The 25,253-nt window shown below is 39.2% G+C and overlaps 1 protein-coding gene across 1 annotated transcript; it reads right to left on the bottom strand.

The window, feature by feature from the left end:
- Positions 1-3,438: 3,438 nt before the first annotated feature.
- On the bottom strand, positions 3,439-23,383 carry LOC129773691 (vesicle-fusing ATPase 1-like). The gene is made up of 11 exons (XM_055777337.1): positions 23,022-23,383; positions 22,861-22,949; positions 12,025-12,154; positions 11,874-11,962; positions 11,179-11,812; positions 10,784-11,119; positions 10,534-10,722; positions 10,186-10,476; positions 9,940-10,124; positions 4,685-4,846; positions 3,439-4,624 (listed from the first exon to the last, which is right to left on the bottom strand). Exons 1-11 carry the CDS (start codon positions 23,028-23,030, stop codon positions 4,489-4,491), a joined length of 2,250 nt encoding a protein of 749 aa, XP_055633312.1. The 5' UTR covers positions 23,031-23,383; the 3' UTR covers positions 3,439-4,488.
- Positions 23,384-25,253: the final 1,870 nt, after the last annotated feature.

The following is a 25,253-nucleotide window of genomic DNA, read 5'->3' on the forward strand; positions in this document are numbered from 1 at the left end:
CTTTAAGTGGGAGTACGCCTGCCAAAACCTCGAGACTCATGGTGTGCGTTGAGGTCATACATTCCAACACAATACGGAGACAAGGATACTGAATTCGCTTGAGTTTAATAATCCAGTACAATAATTTCGAATAATCTCGAACCCGCATATAAGCAACCAATCCCTCTGTAGCCACATCTTTTTTGCGACCCTTCTTGAAAACTGGAAGAATGTCAATTTTTTTCCATATCTCCTGGAAGATGTCACTTTGGATGGAGCAGTTAAATAAGATTCTCAATGTTTGAGACAAGCTTTTGGAACACTTTTTTCAGAATAATGGATGAAATTCAGGTCCAATCAACATCATCACTTCAATAAGAAGGGGATTACGGTTTGTGGAGCGGGGGTTGTCTGTTTTGTTATTGCTAGGATACGCCTTTTTTGCATTTTCACATGCGAGGATAGTGGATAAACTGGATGAGAAAAAACACAAAATACTACAAAATCATCCCTTCTTTTTCACATAAATTCGGGAAAGCGGAACATAGTAGACATCGTTCGAATAAGCGTCGTAGCAGAACCGCCGGCAGCTGTTTGTAAACAATAACGACAGCAATTCCAATATGGCTGAAAGTGCATTTCATATGATTATTTCACCTGGTATATATACACCCATATTTTTTTGTGACGTAGGATTACGTCTTTCGGGAACATATTGGGGTACAAATTGAAAATCGAAAATCGAGCACATCGGGAAAATTGTCCAATTTCAAACGCTTATTGCTCAGTCATTTCATGATGGATTAATGAGATTTTTGCGTCAATCGATTTCGGCACTCCATAACATTTTTTTATATTGAAGAAAATAATATATGTCATGAAACTAACTATCAGTGTTTGCCAAATGATCCACTCATTGAAAAAATCGCTTTCGTTCGTTCAAATATGATCTTTCAGGAAACATTTCCCCCAGCGGTATTCTATTGTTGTTATGTGCTGCAAATCACGACACAAAAGAGAACGAGACAACTCTGCATCGGCTCGCACTTCATTGCACACCAGCATGCAAGCCAAGCCAGCATATACGCTTTCGGTGCAGAAAGCTTATTTTCTTCTTTGCCTCTAACATATGCATACCGACCTCTTCATGCATCATGAAACAGCAGGATCGTACGGACAACGCAAAGCGAAAGATTCATATTCAGCTAATGTAGCAGATCCTGATTTTTAAGTCTCAGAGAGTGCAAACTATATGATTATTTAGCTCGATAGAGGCTAAGGGAAGGGTAGTCAGATTATATTTTCCATTTTTAACGCCTCTATCCCTTGAAATGTGTATATTCATATAGACCGCATAGTTTTACTAGCAACACCGCTCTCTTTCCCCATTTGTTGCTCTCCGCAAATGGTGACCGAATGATGACGTAATTTTTCTTGTATCATTTATTGCTTTGCACTTGCCTGTGCAGTGGGTTTCGCTATAGTAGAGCGGGACGATATATGCGGTTCAAACTTGTATGCAGGCTTCGAAAATGGTATGCGATGTTTAATACAGATCGGATATGCAATCCACAGTCTTCGTTCCTCTCTCAGTTTAATCACTAAATATTACACAAGTGATTACTGACATTCATACAAGTATCTGAATGATCCTCTCATATTTGGTTATATGTTCGTGAGAGTTTACTTGCATGACACATTGTGTATCATTCGATTTTGATCGAAATCCAAACACTGCTAACTATCGAACAATTGAAAAATCTCAACCCCTATCCTAACGGAAATACCCACTTCTGATTGGTCGAAATTGACGACACATGCGGCGGATCCCTAACAGAGACATCAAAGCGTAGCTTTTGTTCCCACCGACATGGTTCCTAACAGAGACATCAAAACCAATCTGCCTAGGGGAAATCGGCATTGCAAATACATGAAAGTAGGGGAAACCTTTTCCTACCGAAATATATTCCCAAACAGAGACATCAGAACCAAGTTGCCTGGGGAAAATTGGCATTGCAAATATATTAAAGTAGGGGGATCTTTTGTTCACACCGAAATATTTTCCCTAACAGAGACATCAAAACCAAGCTGCCTGGGGAAAATCGGCATTGCAAATACATGAAAGTAGGGGGAACTTTTGTTACTACCGAAATATATTCCCTAACAGAGACATCAAAACCAAGCTGCCTGGGGGAAATCGACATTGCAAATACATAAAAGTAGGGGCAAGTTGCAAGTACATGAGACATTAAAACAAAATCATTATCAAAGAGTTTAACGATGCAATTCTTTAAACATATCCAAATTCAACAGAAAGCCAAACGGAATCCAACGTCAACTATGCGGTCATGTCTCAGACCTTATATTCAGTAGTCACAGAACTCATTGTTATACAAAGGAATATATATACGTAGCCAACCGTGTCTGCACAGTAGGCAATCACCCAGAATGAGCGGCTGAAGGTGGTGGTGAAAAACATTATTCTGACCGAAGTGCGACGCCGTGGTCATAATGGATGAAGAGACCTACTTGACGCTGGAAAATAATGACTGGCAGGGAACCTTATATTTTACATTCCCCGCCTATTATATTTACCACCATAAGTTCCCGAAGAAGGTCCTTTTATGGCTGACGATGAGCGAGAAAGGAATGTCCATGTCGCTGTTCTTTCCTTCGGGGATTGCGGTGAAAGGGGAGTTATACAGAACTACTACTACCTTCCTCTCGAGAGTCGTTGCCTTCATTAAGAAGTATCATGTGAAAGAGAATGTGACCTCGGCCCATTATGCCAAAAGACCACTGGAGAAGATGGACCGACAGAAAATAAACCAAAGACCGCCAACCCTCCCAACGTCCCCCAGAGCTTAAGAAAAATTTGTTCCATTCAAAGAGAAAGAGAAAGTTTTGGAGTCTTTTAAAAAAAAAAGTTTTGTAGTTTTTTTCATCGCCATCCGAAATTAGTTCATTTTTTTACCTGGCTGCAAACTCATCTGCCTACGATCCGCCCTTACGTGGCTTACATGGCCATGAGAAGCAGGACGAATATTACGGCGATTTCAACGACGTTCTTCTCGGCGTGATTTTTTGTCAACCTCTTCGGTTAATGATGCAGTATCCCTTTCGATTTCGTTTAGGAGGATCTTTGGTTTTCAAAGTAGCGGCTTTTATCGTTTCACCATGCATTGATAGACACCTGCTGAATTTTGCCAGCGCCTGGTGGTAGAGCCCATGGGACCAGAAGTATTACCTAATTGTTCTGTTTAGGGTCCGATCAGATTGTTCAAGTACTCGGTGAAATTCGTAATCTTCTCATACGACAGCATTCGCCAGAAGCGGATTTGCCGTTTCTAAACGACATATACTTCACAGCTAAGAACAACAATCAGGTCGGGGATTTACTGACTCTAAATCCTTCTCATTGAGGGACTATTCTTTGCTAAGAAATAAACGACAATCGAGTTAATTTCAACAACAGGTTGTATTGATAAGATTATTGTTGATCGAATCTTAGAACATTTTGACGCTATATTTATATAGCTTAATCTACCTTTTCACACACATATAAGCTTGCATTGTGGAAAACAATTTGTCTATTTTGTCTTTCAATGGATATTCGCATATCAGAAATATTTGATTTGGACCTAGGCCTCAAGTTTATTACTACGGCTTGAGGAAGAAGGAATGTTTTATTCAAACAGAGCATTGTTTGTAGTTACTAAATAGCACAATTCTGAATCACAATGTGTATACTCAACTTGAATCTTTTCGAGTGCCTATGTATCTTAATATCCCTGACAAAATGCTAGAAGTGTTTTTCTGTTCTATTTCTAGTTCCCACTATTTTAACGAAGACTTAGTATCTGGCCATTCGCTCCAAACGTTTAAGGGTAACTAAGGTTTGCGCCATCATTCGAAGGTTCCGTTTTTTATGCGATAGTTTAATAAATAAATAACAAAACAAATTTTACCAATAAACAGTTAAATTCTGATGTAACACTTCACTTCAGTTTATTTCCGACTCGAATTTACCATTCCCAGCTCGCGACCGTACCAAGTGTTAAAACATCACTGAGATCTATCTACACGCAACGCAACCAACTTAGTAAAGCATAGAATAGAATAATGGCAACGGCCATTGTCCTATCTAGAAAACCCGAAAATGCAACACAACTGTGCATAGCAACATTTTATTTGAAAGATTCGATTTCACTCTAAATTTTGATGTTACTTTATTAGGATTGAGCTTAGAAGAAAACCTGTGAGTATGTGTCCTAATTATGCCTGTGTAGACCAGCACTGGCAAATTTAATTGATAATGTTCGCAGAGCAACTGTGTACAGGTTGGTTGCATAATTGTCTATATATTGAGACTGTGTGAGAGTACAACCCATTTGGTAATCTGTTCAAATGGGACGATAAGTAGACTGAGTGTTTCCTTGTCTGTTATGCTTAAAATACGCCGTTGAAAGATATAATACTAGGAGTCCATAGCTACCCTCCTGTCAAGAGTTAGTGAATAGTAGTTCCACAATCCAGCGCTCCTTCTTCTTCAAGTTTGGCCAAAAACTTGATCACACGTTTTTGGGGTTCGATGTGCCTTGACAGATCTATCAGATCGAGCAGCTTTTTGATGCCCACAAACACCCTGAAAATACATGATAGTGATAAGACCTCGAAATCAGTGCAGGCGATGAACCCAACTTACTTGTGTCTCTTCATTTTTTCGTGGATAATGGAGAGATCCGATTTAGTGAAGACGTCCTTATATTTCTCCAGAACTGCTATCACTTGCTTTGAACTTGAGATGTTAGGTACGTGGAGAACCGCTGTGAACGCGGACAGCATCTCCATGTCCTCGAGCACTTGTCTATAAAGATAAATGATGAGTATTATATACTTAATGTTGATTTTTGATTTACACTGACTCAATTCAAGCTTCCCCACGAAGATGAATTATTTTAATTGAATTTTTCATATACATTACAACCCAAAATGTATACTACGAGTACCGATTGAAAGAGTTTGTATTACAAAATAAAGTACACGTTTTGACAAATACATACAGCGATGCTCCGTTATACCAATCCATGCCTAATTCCGTTCACTTGACATAAAATACTGTAATTCACCCTTACTAGCAGATTTCTTTCGATAAATTATGTTTGTGTATACTTGCAAAACTTCACCTGTCCAAAAAATTGCCAAATAAGTACTATTAGTTACGTTCAATTATATAATTTTTGGGCAATTCGTCGACCTCTCATCCACATATTTTCTGTTTCCTTAGCAAGGGGCTAACAACCTTATTCAGAATTGTTATCAATTTAAAAAAGTTGGCAAACGATTAAAAATCGCCGGAAAATAATAAAAACTGAACAATACAGGTACCTACTCTGTTTTGAATTGTTAAATTGCAAATTCGATCGGTTGTCACAAAATGAACTTGGCCGCAATAAGGATAACTCTATTCCTATAAGTTCTTTATTCCACTGAATAGATTTCACTTGTGGAAACACATGCAATATGATAGGTAGAAATAGTAGACGCTGTGGAAATGGGGAGAGCCGGATATCCCACCGAAAGGAAGCCAAATTGTATGGAACTCCGAATTCAACATTGCACTAGAAAGTCTTAGGAAGTATTCCAGAACAGGTGCTGGAAAAGCAACAGTTCTCGAAGCTTCTTCATTTGTTGGCGAATAACGTTTGCATTAAAAGAAATGGATTTTTTTCGGGTAGTGATAAAAAAAACTCAGACAGATAATTGAGTTTGATAAATTTCCCATAGAAGGTAAGTATATTAGCTTACTTGGAAACAAATTCTGCGTCCTTGCGAGCGGCCTTCCGGTAGTTAACCGTATCATTCGCCATGGCGGACGAGAACATGCTTGCAGACATGTTTTTGAGTTCTTTCTTCGTTTTATTTATCAATTCCTTCTCAGTTCTCGCGACGAAATTGTTGGAGTAGATCTTAGACTTCAGGTTTGCTCAGAAGTTCTCGATGAGACGCAGCTGGGGGACGTTGGGCTGGTTCGCCGACTTAGGTACCACATCGATGCAGCTGCTCCTTCTCCTCTAACGATCGCTTCGAGTAGTGGGCCGACGCCAGATCCGGTCAGAACACCGTGTCTACGCCCTTATGGTATTTCTTGATGAACGACGCAACTTCCGGCAGGCACTTTAAATATTTATAAATTTCCCCGTTCACGGCCAGTCCGGAGCTAAAGAAGAGCGGCTTTGGCATCCCCTTCTCGCTGATTGTAAGCCACAGCAGCACCTTCTTGGGGAACTTGGTGTGAGGAACAAACTTCACTTCGGAGCTCACTTCCTTCGTGGGGGAAGTAAAATACGAAGTGCCCTGCCAGTCGTTGCCATCCGGGGTGAGATAGGTCTCGTCGTCTGTTACCACCGCCACGTCGCAATTCGCCGGGAAAATCGACTTGACCATCTTATTCAGCCACTGCCGCTGCGTCATTGCCTGCAGCTTCGAAACCAGTGGACGGGACTTCCGCTTCCTGACATGCATGTCCATGTTCACCAGGTACTTTTCACCTCCCGGCCAAGCGCACGCAGCGATGTAGCCATAATAATAGCTGGGAATAAGTGATAGTCGCTAGGGGCGAGGTCTGGGAAGTAAGGAGGATGCTCGAATACAGCCCATTGGAATTTTTTCAATTGCTCTTGAGTTACGCGAGCAGAATGAGCCGCGCATTATCGTGGATGAGGAACACTCCTTTCGTCAATAAACCTGGTCTTTTGTTCTTAATCGCGGTTCATAATCGGTCCAAAACTGATGAAACAGGCGTTCGGCGGTCAACGATTCGCTAACACTGAAGAAATTCGTGACGTAGTTGCATCGAACTTCAAAAAGTTGGACGCTACGCACTTCGCGCTCGGAATAGAAAAAACTCGTGCCACGATATGAAAAATGCCTCGAACGTTGCGGCGATTATGTAGAAAAATAGAAAATAAAGATTACGAAAATCACCTTATTTTTTTATCAACAGCCGTCGGGTGCGGAACTTTGTCGAAGGCTTTGGCAAAATCTATATAGACTTTGTAGACCTGCTTCCGTTTCTCGAGCTTCCCAATCGGTCAATGCACAAACGTCATCAGGTTTGTAGTAATTGAACGACTTTTCATAAACCCATGCTATCTAACTGATATAATATGCAGAACGGAGCGGTAAATGACGTCATGAACCATTTTCTTGAGAACCCTACCTGGACAATTTAATATTGAGATCGGGCGATAGTTGGCAACATTGTGGATATTGCCGCTTTTGTGGATTGGAGAAATTGATGCGGCTTTCCATACCTTCGAGGCACGGGAAGCGACAACGATGTGGCGCTTCGTTTCAATAGCAATGGTGGTAGGCGATCGGGTCCTGCGCCTTTCGATATATCCACAGTTGAAAGCGCCGTCTGAACGTCACTAGGTGACAATGCAAGGCGAGGGAGATGAAGGATGAGTTTAGCTCGTTTTCAACGATGGATGGCTCATCAGTGTAAACGCTGCAAAAGAAGGCGCCAAGCTAACAATCACTCACGGTTATATATATTTTTTTATATTTTTTCTCGAAAGCTAGTGCTTTTGAAAGCTGTTCACGTAAAATATCCAAAAATCAGAGAAGCGTTACTTTTTGTTCTTGAGTTATAATTTTTCAAAATTCACCGATGGTCAGAAAAATCAATTTTTACCCATTTTTTTCCACCACAAAAATACATAAATTTTGAACTACTAGACCGAATCAGATGATCGACATATCAAATTAAAGCCAATAAGCTAGTCTTGTTTGAAAAAATATCGAACTTGGGAAAAACCGGATTTTGTTTGTCAGAATCGGTCCAGTAGTTCAAAAGTTATGAATTTTTGAAAATAGTCATTTTCGGAAAAAAGCAAACCCGTTTCACCCTAAAATGGAAATGGTCACCTGTTAGCAGCCCCATGACTGCAAGCGCGCTCGTGAATCATAGCAAAGCTAGAATGTGCACACACATTAAGTACGCATAGAATGTTGCTATAGTAACGTATAAACTATTGAAAAATTTAGACACTAAAAGGAATTGGATTCAACAATTGAGAATAGGATTTATTGTTGAATTGATAACACATACAACACAAGGCGATTAAGAGTACAGAAAAGGAACTAAAAGTGAGTTCATAAAATATTACAATCTAAATACTATTGAACTCATTATATGTATATAACAAATAGGAAAATTATAATCTCCGTCATACAACACCAAATTCCGTGTTTCACCTTCCCTCATCAACACTCACCCTAACGAAGAAATAAAAATATTAGTCTTATTGTTTGCGATGAAGAACTAATCTACCACTTTTAACGAAAATCTGAAACCATTATATCGGCTTGGCATGGAATGGCTGTATATCGATTTTTGTGATTTCAAAAGCCTGTTTCAGAACAATTTTTAAGCTATTGAAACAAGTTTTAGGCAAATTCGCGGCACTGTTAAGGCCGTTTTTGATGAGACAAACCAGCCCAGGAAACTGAAAGTCTCAAAAATAAAGAGCAAAAATACTATTCAAAAGAATTCATTGTTATAACAATTTGATGAGTGGAATTAAAAAAAATGTATTCCGTCATTATAGGTAGTATAAGTGCGGCAACGTTCTCATCCGTATGTTTATCAGTAATGGAACAAATTCCAAAAAAGGAGCGCATTTAAGAGTATCATTTACATACAAGCTAGCGATTGCATTACCGTGCCAAAATTTTAATAACCGGTTATTCGGTAATGAAAAATCAATTACCGGTAAAACAGGTAAAACACATATTTCAAAATAAACCATTTTCTTGAAGAAACGGCTTTTATTAGTTTACAAAAAAACATTTTGCAGGTTTTTTTCTGGTTAAAGTGATACTTAAGGAGTTAATTTTATCGTCTTCTAAGCTAGATCATTAACAAAGTTTACAGAAGAGGAAAACTCCCGTTCAGAGTCCAATTATGTTGGGCGTACGGTACGAAGAGTATCGAATACCGTTGTCATTTATTTGCCTCTGATGCCCTCTGTTCTAAAAAATTGTTGTCCGAGGGTTTTCATCAATCCGTTAATAGACGTTGAGCTTGGACTGTACGTTGATATCTTAATTGTTGTAATCGTCGTTCGAGTTTTTCCTTGATGTTCAACTGTTCTGCAGGTTTCGCATCGTTCAGTGGATTTTTTCCCTCCTGTTGTCCAGCTACTGAATCAATATCATCATCGTCAAATTTGATCAAGTCAGGAATAATTTCAAATGCCTGCTTGATAAATTGAGTCCGTCAGGCTTGATAGAAGACGCCGTAGTCATCTATAATTGTGTCACGACCTCGAGCACAATGATTATTCATATACGAGAACAAAACTGCATATACGAAACGTCTTTCTGCAATCCTTCCAATCAGGGCTTCAAGCAGCTGCTTCGAAATTTCTGATGGATGTTCTAGCATAAATTGCAATCTGACGTCAGCCTCATAAAGGGTGCCATAGCAGTTCACCAGCGACCAGAACTGGTTCGAGGACATCAACCAATTCCTTATCTTGTGTTTCGTTTTCAGATCGAGCAGCGATTTTTGAACTGAAGTTCGGAGGTCGTAGAATCGGCGTAACACTGCCAGTTGGGTTTTTTTATATCTTGTTTGATTCTCGAATAATATTTCAAAGCGGCATGAAGTCAATTATTATTTATGGTGTAAAAATAAAATTACCGTAATTAACGGTTATTGATTGTAAAATTACCGGTGATTCGGTAATGGAAAATTATCCGGTATTATCGGTAAAACCGGTTAACAATCCCTAATACAAGCTGTAATTTTCAGAGTTTTCAAACGCTATCTACTATCTTATATGAACTAAATTAGGGCGTATCACGGTATAAAGTTGGGAAAAAAAATTACGATAAGAAGAGAATGTGTAAATAATTTCGTGTACTCGTGAAGAGCTATGGAATGCATACCTTCGGCTTGTTGTACACAGAATAAGTAACTTCTTTCCACGGGGAGGATGCTTCTTCAACAGCACAAGCAGAGCCTGTAGCGTCAAATTAGAATATCGGGGTCCAATTGGACCATAATCCAGTAGCCGTTCGATATTGTCCACCAAGATACAGCTCAACGTTGAACGATAAGCATCGTCGAAGAACTAGAAAATTCGGGTAGACAAGTTATACTAGAAAACAGTATATAAATAAAAACTATCTTACCTTTCTGATCTGTAAACATTTCGCATTCTCTGTAAATCCGACCATTTCGTCCGGCGAGCAAACCTTCACGAACGGGAAGTCAGACATTCCGGCCAATTGGGCCGCGAGTGCAGTCTTGCCTGAATTTGGAGGACCCTCCAGCAGAATCGAAACCAAACCAGTTCCTTCGGAATCGCGAGCCTGTTGCGTATACAACGAGCCATCTTCCAGAATATGAGCAACCGGTTCACCCCAGTTGACGATTCCACGGGCTAAATAGTTCTCCAGTGCTTCTTGCGCAGTTCCAAATGCCTTCGCGCGAAAAAAAAAATTAGATTTGTATCTTCATATCTCGAGCTATATACATACCGGTTTGATGTCATTTTCGAGAGCATATATGAAATCAGCACGATTGACCATAAGTTTCTCCATTGCTTCTGGATCAACTTCCACTTTCGAAGACGCCTTCACAAGACGGTTCATTGCTGATGACTGAGCAGCACGCACCAATCCTTCCAACTCGGCCCCACTGAAGTTCTTGGTGAGAGCTGCCAATTCCTGAATTCAATATTCGAACTTAAAACAATTTGATGAAGGAACAAAACTGTCAAAAACAAACCTTATTATTCACATCTGGACTAATCTTCTTAAAGTCATGCATACGTTTGGTATGAATATTTAAAATTTGATGACGACCATTCTCATCCGGAAGACTAATCTCCATTTGTACCTCCAATCGACCCGGACGCAGCAATGCCTCATCGATCATGTCGCGTCTGTTAGTCATACCGATAACCAGAATGTTGTTCAACTGTTCTACGCCATCAATTTTGGCCAACAGTTGATTCACGACCGTATCGTGCACTCCGCTGTTACCACCAACACTGCCTCGAGCCTTGCAAATGGCATCAATTTCATCGAAGATGATGATATGTAAACCACTGTTGGGTCCGAGCTAAAAACAGAGTACATATTTATGGAAACCTCATTCAGCGATATCCTCACAACACTTACGCGTTTCTCTTCTTCTTCTGCGTCGGCAAAGAGCCGACGAATGTTGGCTTCTGATTCGCCCACATATTTGTCCAAAATTTGTGGACCATTAACAATCTTTGGTTCACGCGCGTTCAACATGTTGCCGATCTGGCGAGCCATCAGTGTTTTACCGGTACCGGGTGGACCGTACAACAGAATACCTTTGACGTGTTTGCATCCCAACTGTTCAACGATTTCCGGAGGAAACACACGCGATGCGAAAGCACGCCGGAAAATGGCATTGAATTCGTTGTCCAAACCTCCGATGCCCATTTTACCGAAATCCCAGTCCGGATTGATGATCGATTGGCGAACAATTTTACCTTTCGCCTTACCGACCAGATTGAGCGATGAGTTTTCTGCCTTTTCAAACGTGACCGTTGTGTTTCCCAGGAGACGCCCAAAATTGGTCTTATTCGTCTCCATTTTTGCTTTGTCGCCTTGCACGGAAGCATTTGCATCAATCGATTCCAACGATTTTACGCACAAACCGAGCAGTTTCTTATCCTGGAAGCTAAAAACTAGTGGCTGGCCAACGGTCAACGCCAGACCAGAAAATTGGAGAATAAAATCCTTCGCCATTTGATCACTGTCGTACGGCTCGAGAGTCGTCCTACGAAGTGGCCGATTATAAAAATATAATTTACATTGAAGTGATATTGACATTAACTTACGTTTTCTTTTGCAGAAAATCGACCTCGATTGTAACATTGCACAAAACTTCAGATGAGCGGTCAAAAAGGAAAGGTTTAACCGATATGTCCTATTGCGGAGAATAAATACTAAAATCAGAAAAAGACAGTATTTAGAAGTATTTCTACATACCTGATTAATTGACAGAGTTGCCCACTTCCGCTGCAGCAGAGAAAACCCGATACAATAATTTGGAATGTCCGAGCATCGCTCTACGGAGAAAATAAAATGTTGTCCAGGTGCGGTCGAAACGTCGATATATCTGGAAAGTAAAGGAGAATGTGTGAAAACTGGGGCGTGATGTTGTCTAAGTGTTTCAAGTCCCATGAAACCTACTGTAGAAAATTCATGATTGGAAAAACAATATACTTTAGACACTGGGACGCAACGAAATTGGCATTATGGGAGGCCTCGATCCCTCCTCTGTAGTCGAGTCATTTATGTCAGCGACCCGCAGCCGGGACCTACATGTGGGTTTGGTGACGAGGTCTCCCAACGTTTTGCCCTCAACGACTCCTGTTCCACCAATCGATTTCAGACTATCTCCATCTGATCGATCGTCGCTTACTATCCAGACTAAGCGACGCACTGATGTTCCAGTATGACAAAACAACTCTTAACTTTACGATCTTCACGCTTACTACCAGAACGTGGATCATCGGATGGCGCGTATGACATCATTGCGTTCTCCAAAACTAAGTTAGACGATAGAGCTCGCTCAAGTCAGATTCTCTGTCAGTACTACGAAGTTTTCCGATGTGATCGTTCCCCGTACAACAGTCGTAAAGCATCTGGAGGTAGCATTTTGTTGGCAGTTCGACAGGATCTGAAAGCGCGGATTATCGAGGTCACTTGGTGCACTGTACAACAGGTCTGGGTGGAAATCGAACTCGTTGATCATAAGCTCTTCTTCTGTGTGGTGTACTTTCCTCCTGATCGTATCGATGATTCTTCTTTGATTGGAGACCAAATCAAACCTATGGTTTTGCCGCTGCAGTCGACGAAATAATAACTATTGGTGACTTCAATCTCTCGTGTCTTAGCTGGCGTTTTTCGACGCATGGGTTCCTATTCGCTGATCCCGCGCACTTACAGATTAACTCAACCGCCTTGGAGCTCCTGGACAGTTACAGTACTGCCACTCTTCGACAGATCAACAGTGAACCTAATGAAAATAATCGCATTCTGAACTTGTGCTTTGTCAGTTCTACAGACCAAGCTCCTAGTCTGGTGTTAGCGCCGACCCCTTTAGTCAAGGTTGTACGGCATCATCCTCCATTAATGATATCGTACGAAAGGAGTAAAACATCTTTGAGAGATTGTCCTATGTCTGTTAGCTACAATTTTTACAAAGCTGACTTTTCGAGCATCTCTAATGTATTGAATGAAATCAACTGGGACGAAATTTTAAATAACGACGACGCTAACAGCACAGTGTAGAGGTTCTCTAATGTGTTGGCTTACGTCATTGATCGACACGTTCCCAAAAAGATTCATACCACTGCTAATGAACAACCCTGGCAAACTATGGAGCTTCGCCGCCTTAAATCACGGAAAGAGCTGCCCTGAGATGTTCAATATAACGAACTTCAATGTCAAGGATCTTGTATCGGCGTATTAACAGCACTTACCACAAGCTCAGTAGAAGTTGCTTCAGAAGATATCAAGGTGATTTGCAGAATAATTTCAGGAGAAATCCGAAGTCGTTTTGGCGATACGTCAACAAACAGCGCAAGGAAGATGGATTACTTCTTCTTTGTTTTTGAGACTTCTTTCGCCTCTAACAGATGGATTACCTTCATCTATGTCGTACGAGGGCACGGCTAGTTCAAATACGGAAGAGATATGTCGATTATTCCCGAGGAAGTTCTCAACTGAATGAATACTAATACCGAGTCAGGGGCACGAACGTTTCGTCAAGTAATAACACACCAATTTGAGAAGATTTCCAAATTAACTCTCAGAATTAACATGTGCTGTTGATAGCTCGCTGCCCGGAGCGACACTGAAACACTGAACTGTATATTCAAGTAGTTTTTCAGTATCTCTTAGCCAGATTACATTTCCAACACTCCCAAAAACAGCGCTTCAAAGAACACTCAAAATGGCAACAGAAAATCCGGAACGAATCGGGAGTGTGGTGGGATGGCGGCATCGACAACCACAGGATTGCCATAATAAAATCTGTGTTTTTGGTCTCAAAAAATCTTTTTATCTGAGTTTTTTCTTAGAAAATCTGTATCGAAATCTGTTTTATCCCTTTGCGGTCGTTTGTCTGCTCCCAACCACCAAAGCAAAGAGATACAGTAATATTATAATTTATGCAAAAATGTATCAGCTCAGAATTATTCTAAACGAATTTAATGTCATGTGAACTTATTCACGAACCAAAACGGTGCTGCTATGGATAATAGATATCGGTATTCAGTATAAACAAAAGTTGTCATCAATGCTTGATGAAAGAATTAATGGAAAACTCCATGTATTGTGACACTGTGTAGATGTAAAGAACATTGTTCTATATTTTCAAACAAATAGAAAAAAGGGAAAACTCCAAACTAATTATTTTTGTGATACATGCGAAAGATATCACACGAAGAAAATATATATTATAAATAAAAATATTTTAATTTATAAATATTTTTTAAACATGAACATAAAAACATTGTTTAGTAAATACTTATCAGAAGTATACAAGTGATAAAGGAATCTTGTTCATCTTTCATAATCTCCAGAAGTTACACATCACTGCTTTTTCAAGTAAAAATAATTGCGACCAGTACGACACACATGTCAAAATTGAATTTAACCGTAAATGTATCCACGTAAAAATTCGCATTCACTGTGCTTTAGTAGGAAAAAGATAAACCGCGTTAATTATTTATTGTAAAGCTAGCCGGTAAGGCATACTTTTGCATCTTTTCGCCTTATACTGAACATGAGAAAGGAGTACTACATATGAATGCCGAAATGACTCTCATTCAGACTGGTTCGAATGCTTATGAATAAAATTGGTGAGTTGAATAAATAATAATATTGAGATCAAACCATAACTAATATTGGATCGTTATTTTGAAAAATCTGTAAATCGGTATGAAAACCAAAAAAATCTGTAATCTGTATCTACAGATTCTTGGTTTCCAAAATTCTGGAAAATCTGTATAAATACAGATTATTCTGTAGATATGGTAACCCTGGACAGCAACCGTTGCGGAATAAATTTCCACCTTCAGTTTTCCACCGAGGAACGCAGCTCTCACCGCTGAAATATACCTACTTCACATTCGGCTTGAAATGAGCTGCACTTTGATGCCACTTCTGACCCGGAATCAATGCTCGAATTCACGCAAATTTATTGAAAAAAAGTTACCAATAAGAATGAATCTCTCCTCCAGTAAAAAATAATAAAAGACGGGTGGATAATGTCGTGGACATAACCGGAGAGACGTGGGGCCACTCCATCTCACTTCCTTTTGATTATTGTTCTTCTGGGTTTGTTATATTGAATTACACCCAGGTTTTTTTTACGCGGGGGATACATACCTCGTAAAAAACCGCATAGAAACAATCCGCGTTAGACTGATGTCTCATTAGGCGAATTTGCCGCCGCGGATATCGCGACGGTTTTTTTCTCGATATGAATTCGCTTCCAAAACCGCCCCGCTCTGTGATATGGCTCATTCACAATACACTGTAGATCCTCCGCTGCGGTTTTACTCGCGGAATCCGCCTAATGTGACATCAGCCTAAGTACGCACGAAAACTTGATTGTGCGATAACTGACGAAGAGAAACAAACAATTTTGTTCGATAGAAGCTGAAGAATTGCTGACAATGACAATGGACCTCAGTCAAGTTCGGAATGTGAAGAATTCCACAAATTTTGTAGAGTTAAAAATTAGTAAACACAACTCCGTATTGGTCACAAGCAAATGGCAAAGTTTAGTGCCAAACCGCATAATTCTTAAACGACTCCGGGTTACAAGTGAACTAGGCATATATTAGCAGATGGAGCTTCGAGAATTCCTCCTAGCTTACCATGCTACAAATCTCTCTGTCACGGATAGAGGTCCATCAGAACTTATGTTTGGCCGCAGTGATCAACAAATCAGACTCAGAAGTAACCATTCAGTCGACGGCAACCGATAAACAGCTGAAAAGAAATGTTTCACAGCTGAAGAAGATCGATACGGGAGAAGACGCAGATCGACTGGATCGAGTAGCGGTGTCAGAGCAGATGAGGAGATTGAACCGGTAGTAGATCCAATTCAGATTGTTAAAAAAATCAAATTCCAGAGAAACGCAGGCAAGTAGAGCCGAAAAAATTATATAAAACATTTCAATTTAATGATTGTATTACATATAAAAATTTGATAGATAGGTGGGATGTAGTATCCTACACCTGAGATACGTTGAACTAATTGTTGAACTAAATGAAGAATCTTGGAGAGGGGGAAAACGGAAAAAGATGAAATAGGGCTTGAGTTGAAAGTTGTTCAGAATGTTGTTTTGGATAATTTGACGGTTTCATTTGAACTCTTACTAAGTTACAGTAAACATTAAAAAAAACTCACAGGAGGTTTGTGTCCGAGACACGACCGCATAGTTGACGTAGGATTCCGTTAGGCTTTCGGTTGATTTTGGATATGTTTGAAAGATTACATTGTTAAACTCTTTGATAATGATTTGGTGGCCCTGAAAAGGGCCGTTTTGTTAGGTTGTTGGGTATTGTTTGTTCATTCCACCAGTGTTTACCGAGCGATGATAACAGAAGGATAGTAAACAGTCGTTGGATGGTGCGTATCAGATAAAAGATGCCGAAGTGGAACGGGATATGATAAAAATAACCCTCTGTGATCCTAGACGAGATGCCTCCTGTGTTATGTATGGATGAAATAAAGGAAAAAAAAACTCACCAATATAATATAAGATAACTACCAATACCGAACACAATTATCAATTTTTCTCATCAGTGTTAACATATTACTTTAACATAGAGAAAACATATTTGAAATGGAAAAAGTAATTTTCTTTTAAAATGTTCACTTTCTGAGTGTTTGTTCAACCCAATGCGAATTTTTACTGGACTAACAGCATTTAATATAATATGTAGATAATATGGGAAATCACTTTTTCTAATATTTCTTCACTTTTCCAATTTTTCTCGCCGTATAAACTTTCCTTGGGTGAAAATGAACACAACAAAACAGACAGCTTGAACCAAACGACCCATTCTCGAGCAGGAACACACCTTGGTTCTTATATAGGAAAATTGAAATAAGTCGAGTCATTTTAACACAACTGCTACCAAATACAATTTTACACTTACACTTGTGCCCAATTTTTCACAATACACGATTGATATGAAGCAACCAACATTAAAGTTCCAAATTTAAATTTCATTCACTAGAATTAATCGTATCACCCAACTTACTTGCAATACAAAAATGCCCCCAACTTGCATATATTTGCAATGGCGATTTCTCCCAGGCAGCTTGGTTTTGATGTCTGTGTTAGGGACCCGCCGCATGTGTCGTCAATTTCGACCAATCAGAAATGGGTATTTCCGTTAGGATGGGGGTTAAAATTTTTCAATTGTTCGATAGTTAATTTCATGACATATATTATTTTGTTCAATATAAAATATTGTTATGGAGTGCCGGAATCGGTTGACGCAAAAATTTCATCAATCCATCATGAAATGACTGAGCAATAAGCGTTTGAAATTGGACAATTTTCACGATGTACTCGATTTTAGATTTTCAATTTGTACCCCAATATGTTCCCGAAAGACGTAATCCTACGTCAAAACTAACTTTTTATACCTACGGGATAGTTGAGTTATGTCTTCAGCAACATTGTAGAACTATAAATTTCATGAAACTTTACTGAAGACACATAACATCTATCTATCAGTCCTTCAGAGATATACAGTAAAACCTCGATTATCCGCGAGCGGATGATCCGCGTTGCGGATTATCCGCGAATGCGAGTTCCCTAGTAATTCTATAAAACTTCTCGAAATTTGTTAGTGAGTGGTAGAGTCTTGTTCTTTTGTTTTGGTCATGGTGTGAAAGCCGTGCCAGATGATGGTGGGGGAGCGAGTGTTCCGCTTAAGCACTTGTGGAAGGACACTAGCACACTTTCATGTCCTTTGAAAGGACGGATTGGTTCCACAAGCACGTTAACAGAACCATCTCGATCACAAGTGGACTGTATCACTTTTTGGCACTTCCTTCTGGATGGTTGCTGGTTCTCCGGTGGAATCAGGATGATGATTTGCTAATTAAAGAACTAGTTGATGTTTTTGGCTTTTTACAACTTTATTCACACGGTTAAAATACACGGATGGTCTTTATTCAATGGTAGTTGGAAATGGAATGAGAATCAAATTAAATTAAAGGATAATATGTACACACATTTTCTATATACAAGGAGATTCCTTCTCTTTCTCTCCCGTTGCATTGGCTTGTGATGATGTCGAGCGGGCGGGGCATGCGTTTCTGCTCGCGTCATATTTACAAAACTTTCCGCTTAGCGCGGAAAGGAGACATGTCAGGACATGTTGGGGCGCGAACACATGACATTCACATTATCCGATCACTGATGTACACGACCTTACAGATGGATAGTTCAATAATTTCTGTATTGATAAAACATAGCTTCCGTGCTAACATATCTTTTTTTGGGTCTGTACCTCATTTTTAGCCCTTTTTTGCGTTATCCGCGATTTTCGTTATACGCGTTGATCTAGCCTGACATTTTCGCGGATAATCGGGGTTCTACTGTAACTGTTTTTTCTGTGGGAGACTATCTCAAAACTAGTTTTTTAACTTAAGTTATGCTTAAATTACATTATATCAACTCAACATGTTCCACAAGGTTTAAGACAACATGAAAATACATAACTTTGCTGAAGACACTATTAGTGTTAAATGACACCATTGCGATGTACAGTGGTTACATAGCAAAAACATGTCACTGTTATTCATTAAATTATTCAAAAATGTGCACATCTGTGCATCAATACTCAACGTCATTTTGTTCGTCAGGGTTTGGAGTGCACGGCAAACTGCACTCGGGAACTCTCGGGAACATCACTTTTCATACCAATTTTACAGCGCAATTTACTCAATTTTACTCTGTTTTCTTCATACTTTATCTACTATTGATGTTTATTTACATTATATTAATTTATAAATCAATTTCTGATTCTATTTCACTATCAGGCCGCAAATTTGAGTCATTTTTCTGTAGTTTTATTACAGTTGGTGATAGTAATTGGACCTTTTTCGATTTTCGTTTTCGCAAGCTGCTTATCAAAGAGTTTCATGATATTTATAGTTATACAATGTTGCTGAAGACATAACTCAACTATCTCGTAAGTATAAAAAGTTAGTTTTTTTAATTTTTACTGTAATTTAGGAAGAGTTTAAATGAAACCGTCAAATTACCCAAAACAACATTCTGAACAACTTTTCTGAAGACACACAAGCTCTAAAATGTAAGGTAAGACGAGAAAAGATTTTCGACCGTCTTTTATCCAGAACGGCCCCACTGTGCAGCGGTGCGAAATAAAGGATTTTTAACGATAAATTGGTAGTTTTATTCGAGGGTGAAGGATATTATAAAAGCAAAAAAGTCAGAAATTCGACTAGGAAGTAGGCACATATTGTAAAATAACCGAAACCAAACATTTTTCTTTTCATATTCTCTTAGTTTATAACTGATTGGGACGTTTATCTAACAAAAAGCTCAGCGTCAATCCGCAGGAACCTAATGCCGCGTTGTGCGTTGCTTCTCATCAGATGTCATTGCCTGCGTTTTGTACTAAAACGTTCGCCCGACGCAGCCTGTTGATTTGCAGTCACAATCTAGCATTCGCGTCACCACTTTTCATGTAAACAAAAACAAAATAAAATTCGAATGAAAATCTTGTTCTTGTTGTTGTTACGGATCGGTTGAATGTTTTTAAAAACAACATATTCACATATCCGCGCTGGCGGCATTCAGCTTCGTTGACTAATTTAGGGGAGCGTGAAAGAATAGCTGATTTTCAGTCGGAATGAACACGTTTTCAAAATTAAAATTATGAATGAAAATTAGCTTTTCCATATCAAACTAGTATTCTATTTAAATGAAAAACATTTTTGTTTGCAGGTGGTGAAAAAGTCTCATACGAAAATTGTTTATGAAGACAACTCTATATTATGATGAAAAAATTCAGCAACAATGTTGGAATTGTTTAGCCATATGGTTGAATAAAAGTCAGAAACACGTGTTTCAAGTAATCAAATAACATGATGTGAAAATTTTCATTGAAATTTTAGTATTTAAAAACCGGCTTCGTGTCTTCTAATCTGATAGAGATTATACTAACGAGGGATCCAAATTATGGTCCTGGTTTGAATTTGCCACCAGACGTCGACACCATGTCACTGTCATCGCGAGTTCGGCGCAAGCAGTTTAGAACAAATGTTAGCGTTTAGTACAACGATGCTAATGCCGAAACGCATTATTGTGTTCGACTAAATGGAAACACACATATTTCAAATGAAGTGTCAAAGCACAATTGTCGCAACGCGACGCATAGCGCGGCATTCTGGTCCCACCTTAAGGACTAAGAATGTAGTGCGATACAAATACATCACCGTCAAAGTCCCGTCAACTATTATCTTGGACTTATCTTGCCGACGTCGAAGTTGGCGGTGATGGTGTATGTGAATGCGACCATACGATTTTCATGAGAAAATATTTGATGTTTCATTCCCTTACGTTGACTTCACGGTGACGGGACGTTGTATGTGTAGCGTCCCTTCGATTGTTCTCTGAATTACCCCATTAAATGATGGAAATAAGTCACAATAGATTTTTTAAATTCTGTATTACAGTGACTTTCATCACTTTTGAAACCGTGAATATTTTGACGTAGGACCACGTCTTTCATTTCTGTACCGGGGTGTATGTTCAAAGTTTCGAAAACAAAAGAGTGACGCTGGACTGCAAGGTTTTGAGCTTTAATACCTCTTTTCCGACTGAACGGAGTGGTATGATAATCATTTCATTCGAAGGACAAAATGGCCATGAGTTATATGATTGTTAATTATTGACCCGAAAACTTGTTTCAATAGATTTAAAATTGCTTAGAAAACAGGTTATTGAAACCGTATATAAACTCGCATACGCTCTGGAAATCCCTTCAGTTGATGCGGCGATGTGAGATGAGGACGGTCGCACTCAGACGCCTATGCATTATGGTCTTCTTTTCCAATCTCATTTCTCTTCTGCAGTTGAACCGAACGGATGGCTATAAAACATGTCGCTTCCTTTCCGAGGAGAGTGTGCTTAACCAGCCGCGCTTCCGCTTTCATCATTATTATCTTAGTACTTTAGCATATAATCAACGGGCCTTTTCAGGGACACCAAATTTATGGATTAGAGTTCAGAAAAGTTTTTGCAGGCCGAACTGAAAGAAGCATTTTGCGAAAATGGTGGTGGCGATGAACATTCGATACCGATGGGCGCCATTGACTATGGACTTGATAATGACGAATACGAAATATATGATAGTGGATATATCTGCATATCGCAGAAATCACCTTGATGAAAGCTGCGTTATAAAATTATTTGTGTACGAATGCCGCAATCGATAGTCGATTCTAACTTGCGCTAGGCATTTCGTCGGAAGACTCTATTTCTCTTTTGAGCATTGATAATCTCTTTCTGGCAAAAGTATGATAATCTCATTATTCGAAAGATAAAATGCACATGTTTTCTGCCAATCTCCTTTCAACCTCCAACATCTCTTTCTCTCGTTTGTCGTTTTTCAATTCCCTAACGGAGCATTTAGCGAAATCCGAGGTATCGATGATAATTCGATACCGATGGGTGACATTGACTATGGATTTGATAGTGAAGAACACGATAAGATATGGTGTAGTGGATATTATATTACATATCAATATTTGTTTACAAATGCTACAATCGATTGTCGTTATTGGGAAAGGTGTCTTATTTTTACTGTGTTATTCCGAGGAGGAATCCATTCCTTCTCAAGTGTTAATAATCCTGCCCCGAATTAAAGATGGTTCCAATTGTCGGGGCTTGGAGAATGGTTACTATTTGCGCTGGGTATTTCCGAGAAGGAATCGATTCTCCCTTTGAGCGTTAATAATTATTTTCCGAAGTGCTATGATAATCACTTTATTCGAAAGATGAAATGTCTAAGATTTATATGCTTGTTACACATTTATTACTAAGTCAACGTTAGTCCTACGTCAACTTCAAAGATATAACCCACATTGTTTTATTTAACATTGTTTTGTTTCTCCCATATACATACACATCTTGCGAATCCAAATATAAACCCCCTACTACTGCACCTGAGTGATTGCACAGAGATATCTTGTTAGCACATTGGACACGACACGGCAGCTTGGCGTAAAGACATCGTTGAAAATAAGAACAACACTCGATCATTAAAAGCACCCAATCCTAAACATCACGCAAGTGAAGTGCGGCTCTTGTTCGTCCCTTACACTTCACGGAGCTTTCCTTAAACAGTTCGATGTTTAAATCGAAAATAACAACAAACAAAAAAAGGATCACATCGTTTAAAACAATCCTTTCCCTCTAATGGATTTCACAACATTGCCTTCAGAAGCATCGGTATCAATACACCGTTTATAGGTCATAAATATTCAGTTGAGAGATGAATTTTTCAAAGCAGCGAATGTTATAACATAGATTGGGTCAATATTTAACATTGACTTCATATCACCGAATAATCTAATTCGCCTTTATGTTCAGTTTAAATGGGTTCTGATGATCAATGATCGATACTTGCGTAACCGTTCAAGTTCATTTACAAATTTGTGTTAGAAATTCATTACATTTCGGTATTATAAACTATTGATTAGGATGTTCTGCGCTTAGGGGTTGCGAACGCGGCCTAGTGAGTTATACATACTTGATATCCTCCGGGAAATCCGTACTGTTTACGATAGCTCTATTCTTCAGAGATAATTCGTCTGTTGGACATTTAGTTGCTTTCATCATCTGAAATTTTATTAAAGAAAACAAAATCCGCTTTTATAATAAGCTTGAAAAGGTTCAATTCATAATACTCACTATAGCCATCGTTGCGTCGACACCAAAATGAAAAATCAATATTCGAATTTCTCCTGGATATGATCTATCTGTACTTTCTTGTTTTCACCTTAACTATTTTCGTGGAAATATCTAAACTGTTGAATCAGCTGTGATTGTGATGATCTGTTTCTGATACTTCAGAACCGGTTTTTCAACATTGACTCATCCACCAGAAGGAAATTATCACTTTTTGGGCTACAGCGGAACCCAATGATACTGCAGTACTGGTATAACGTTCCTCTGTGCACCAAGAATAGCTGTTTAGAGAATCACATCAATGCGCACGTCTCAGATTTTGTCCAATTCCCTCCCATAACAAAAGTTACCACAAATTGGCAGAAACAATGATGACATACCACCACAGCAAGCAAGGCCGTTTGACTCATCGTTTCAAAACAGTAGAAGGTGTGACAATTCCGTCAGTAGGGGATCGAGGGGCTTGCTATGTGTGAACACACTATTATGGCGGGTTTACATTAGGGAGATGTATAGTTATAGATGGATTCATTCACCCGAAAATTGAAGTAAACGGGTTAGAATATATATGCTACACTTCTTCGAGCTATATATGTATAGAATGTATAGAATAAATTCAGGCATATGTAAACGCTGGTGAATTTCTCACTGGTGAGAAATCACTAAAGTTGGATTCATTATATAAGTTCACGCTAGTTGAAACCGGTTGACGATTTCTATAAATCTTATCATATTTCTCCACACGAATATATCACTAGTCTAAACCCACCCTAATGGCGAACGTGCGGTTTGAATGAAATGAATTTTGTAGTTATACGTAAACGAGACGGTCGTGTTTTTAACACAACTATGCATTTTTTTTCAATTATTCGTTATACAGTAAGTTACCTCATACCAAGGCACCACTCAGTGTCATATTAGAGGCGACCAGGACCAATGCGGACCAATGACTTGAAATTTGACATTCGCGATGAAGTGATACAGTGTTGACGTCTGGTGGCAACTCTCAAACTGGGGTCCTAATTTGTGTCCCATACTCGATGTTTACAAAAATGTCCAATTAGAGGCGAAAATGTCTGATTAAACGTGACGCATTGTAGGTCTGTCCGGTTAGCTAGATGTCAAACTAGAGGTAACTTGCTGTATTCCTTGATTCGTTGAAACCGTTGAAACGCAGCAATGTAAGCGTGGAAACACACTAGACGGCTCTACCGCTCGATTTTTACAATGACAAGTCGCAGCAGGAGCTTGATTTAAAACACATTCAGCGGCTTTCAACGGTTTCACTACCTGTCATTATCATATGTTTATAGACGGATGCAAGACGAGTCTATGGTACAAGGTTTGGGAAATAAAGCTGACATAAAATAATATACAGCAATTCCTTCAGTTTGCAATTAACCCATTTATTGTACACTCAAAATAACAGTGTCGGAAAACGCAGTTTCTTAAACGTAAGATCTACCGGAAGGAGAGATGTTCGAAGAGAACGATGATTGCCGAAGGCCGAGCCGAAGAGAAGAGAATGATTCTTTTTACTCCGATGTGAGAACATGGAGTTCAGATTTTTGGCGGACTTTCCCCATAGATGTTAAAAATATTGAAAATGATGAACGAAAGGGTTTCAGAGAGCTCCATTTATGTTTAGAAAGGAATTTTATTGGGTACGAAAATAAACGCATAAAGAAATAAAATCCCGTGCAATAAAAGGAAAACACAATAACATTGAAGATTGTCTTCAAGTACCAGCTTCTACGATATACGGTCACATTTTGAATATTTACGAGTTGCCATAAATCTGGCATCACTTCAGGAAAACGAGAGCCCAGAGAGATAATTAAGCACGAGAGAATTCGATTCTCGAGGTTGGATGATGCATTGCATCGAGTTGAGAATTCATTCTGTGTACGATTTTTGGTGTGGAAAGTGCCTTTCAGGTCGAAGCAACCTAAATTTGAAGATGGCGTCCAAATTGCGGGACCCTGGTCACGACACAAGGTACAACTGTTTGGACAGTAAGCGGATTGGAGGGGCAGTATATAAAAACAGAATGATGAAAAACGGAGGAGGGGATGTTTACCTGAGCGAGAGGGAGAGAGAACTTGATCATAAACGTCTGAAATATTGCATTTCTCGACAATTTGGATGGAATACGATTATCTGCAGCTACATGACCGCAGAGTGGATTTCACGTACTGGCTCACCTTAGAGTACATTTATTATTGCCTTGTTATT

This window comes from Toxorhynchites rutilus, chromosome 1 (assembly GCF_029784135.1).
Source record: "Toxorhynchites rutilus septentrionalis strain SRP chromosome 1, ASM2978413v1, whole genome shotgun sequence".
Classification (NCBI taxonomy): domain Eukaryota; kingdom Metazoa; phylum Arthropoda; class Insecta; order Diptera; family Culicidae; genus Toxorhynchites; species Toxorhynchites rutilus.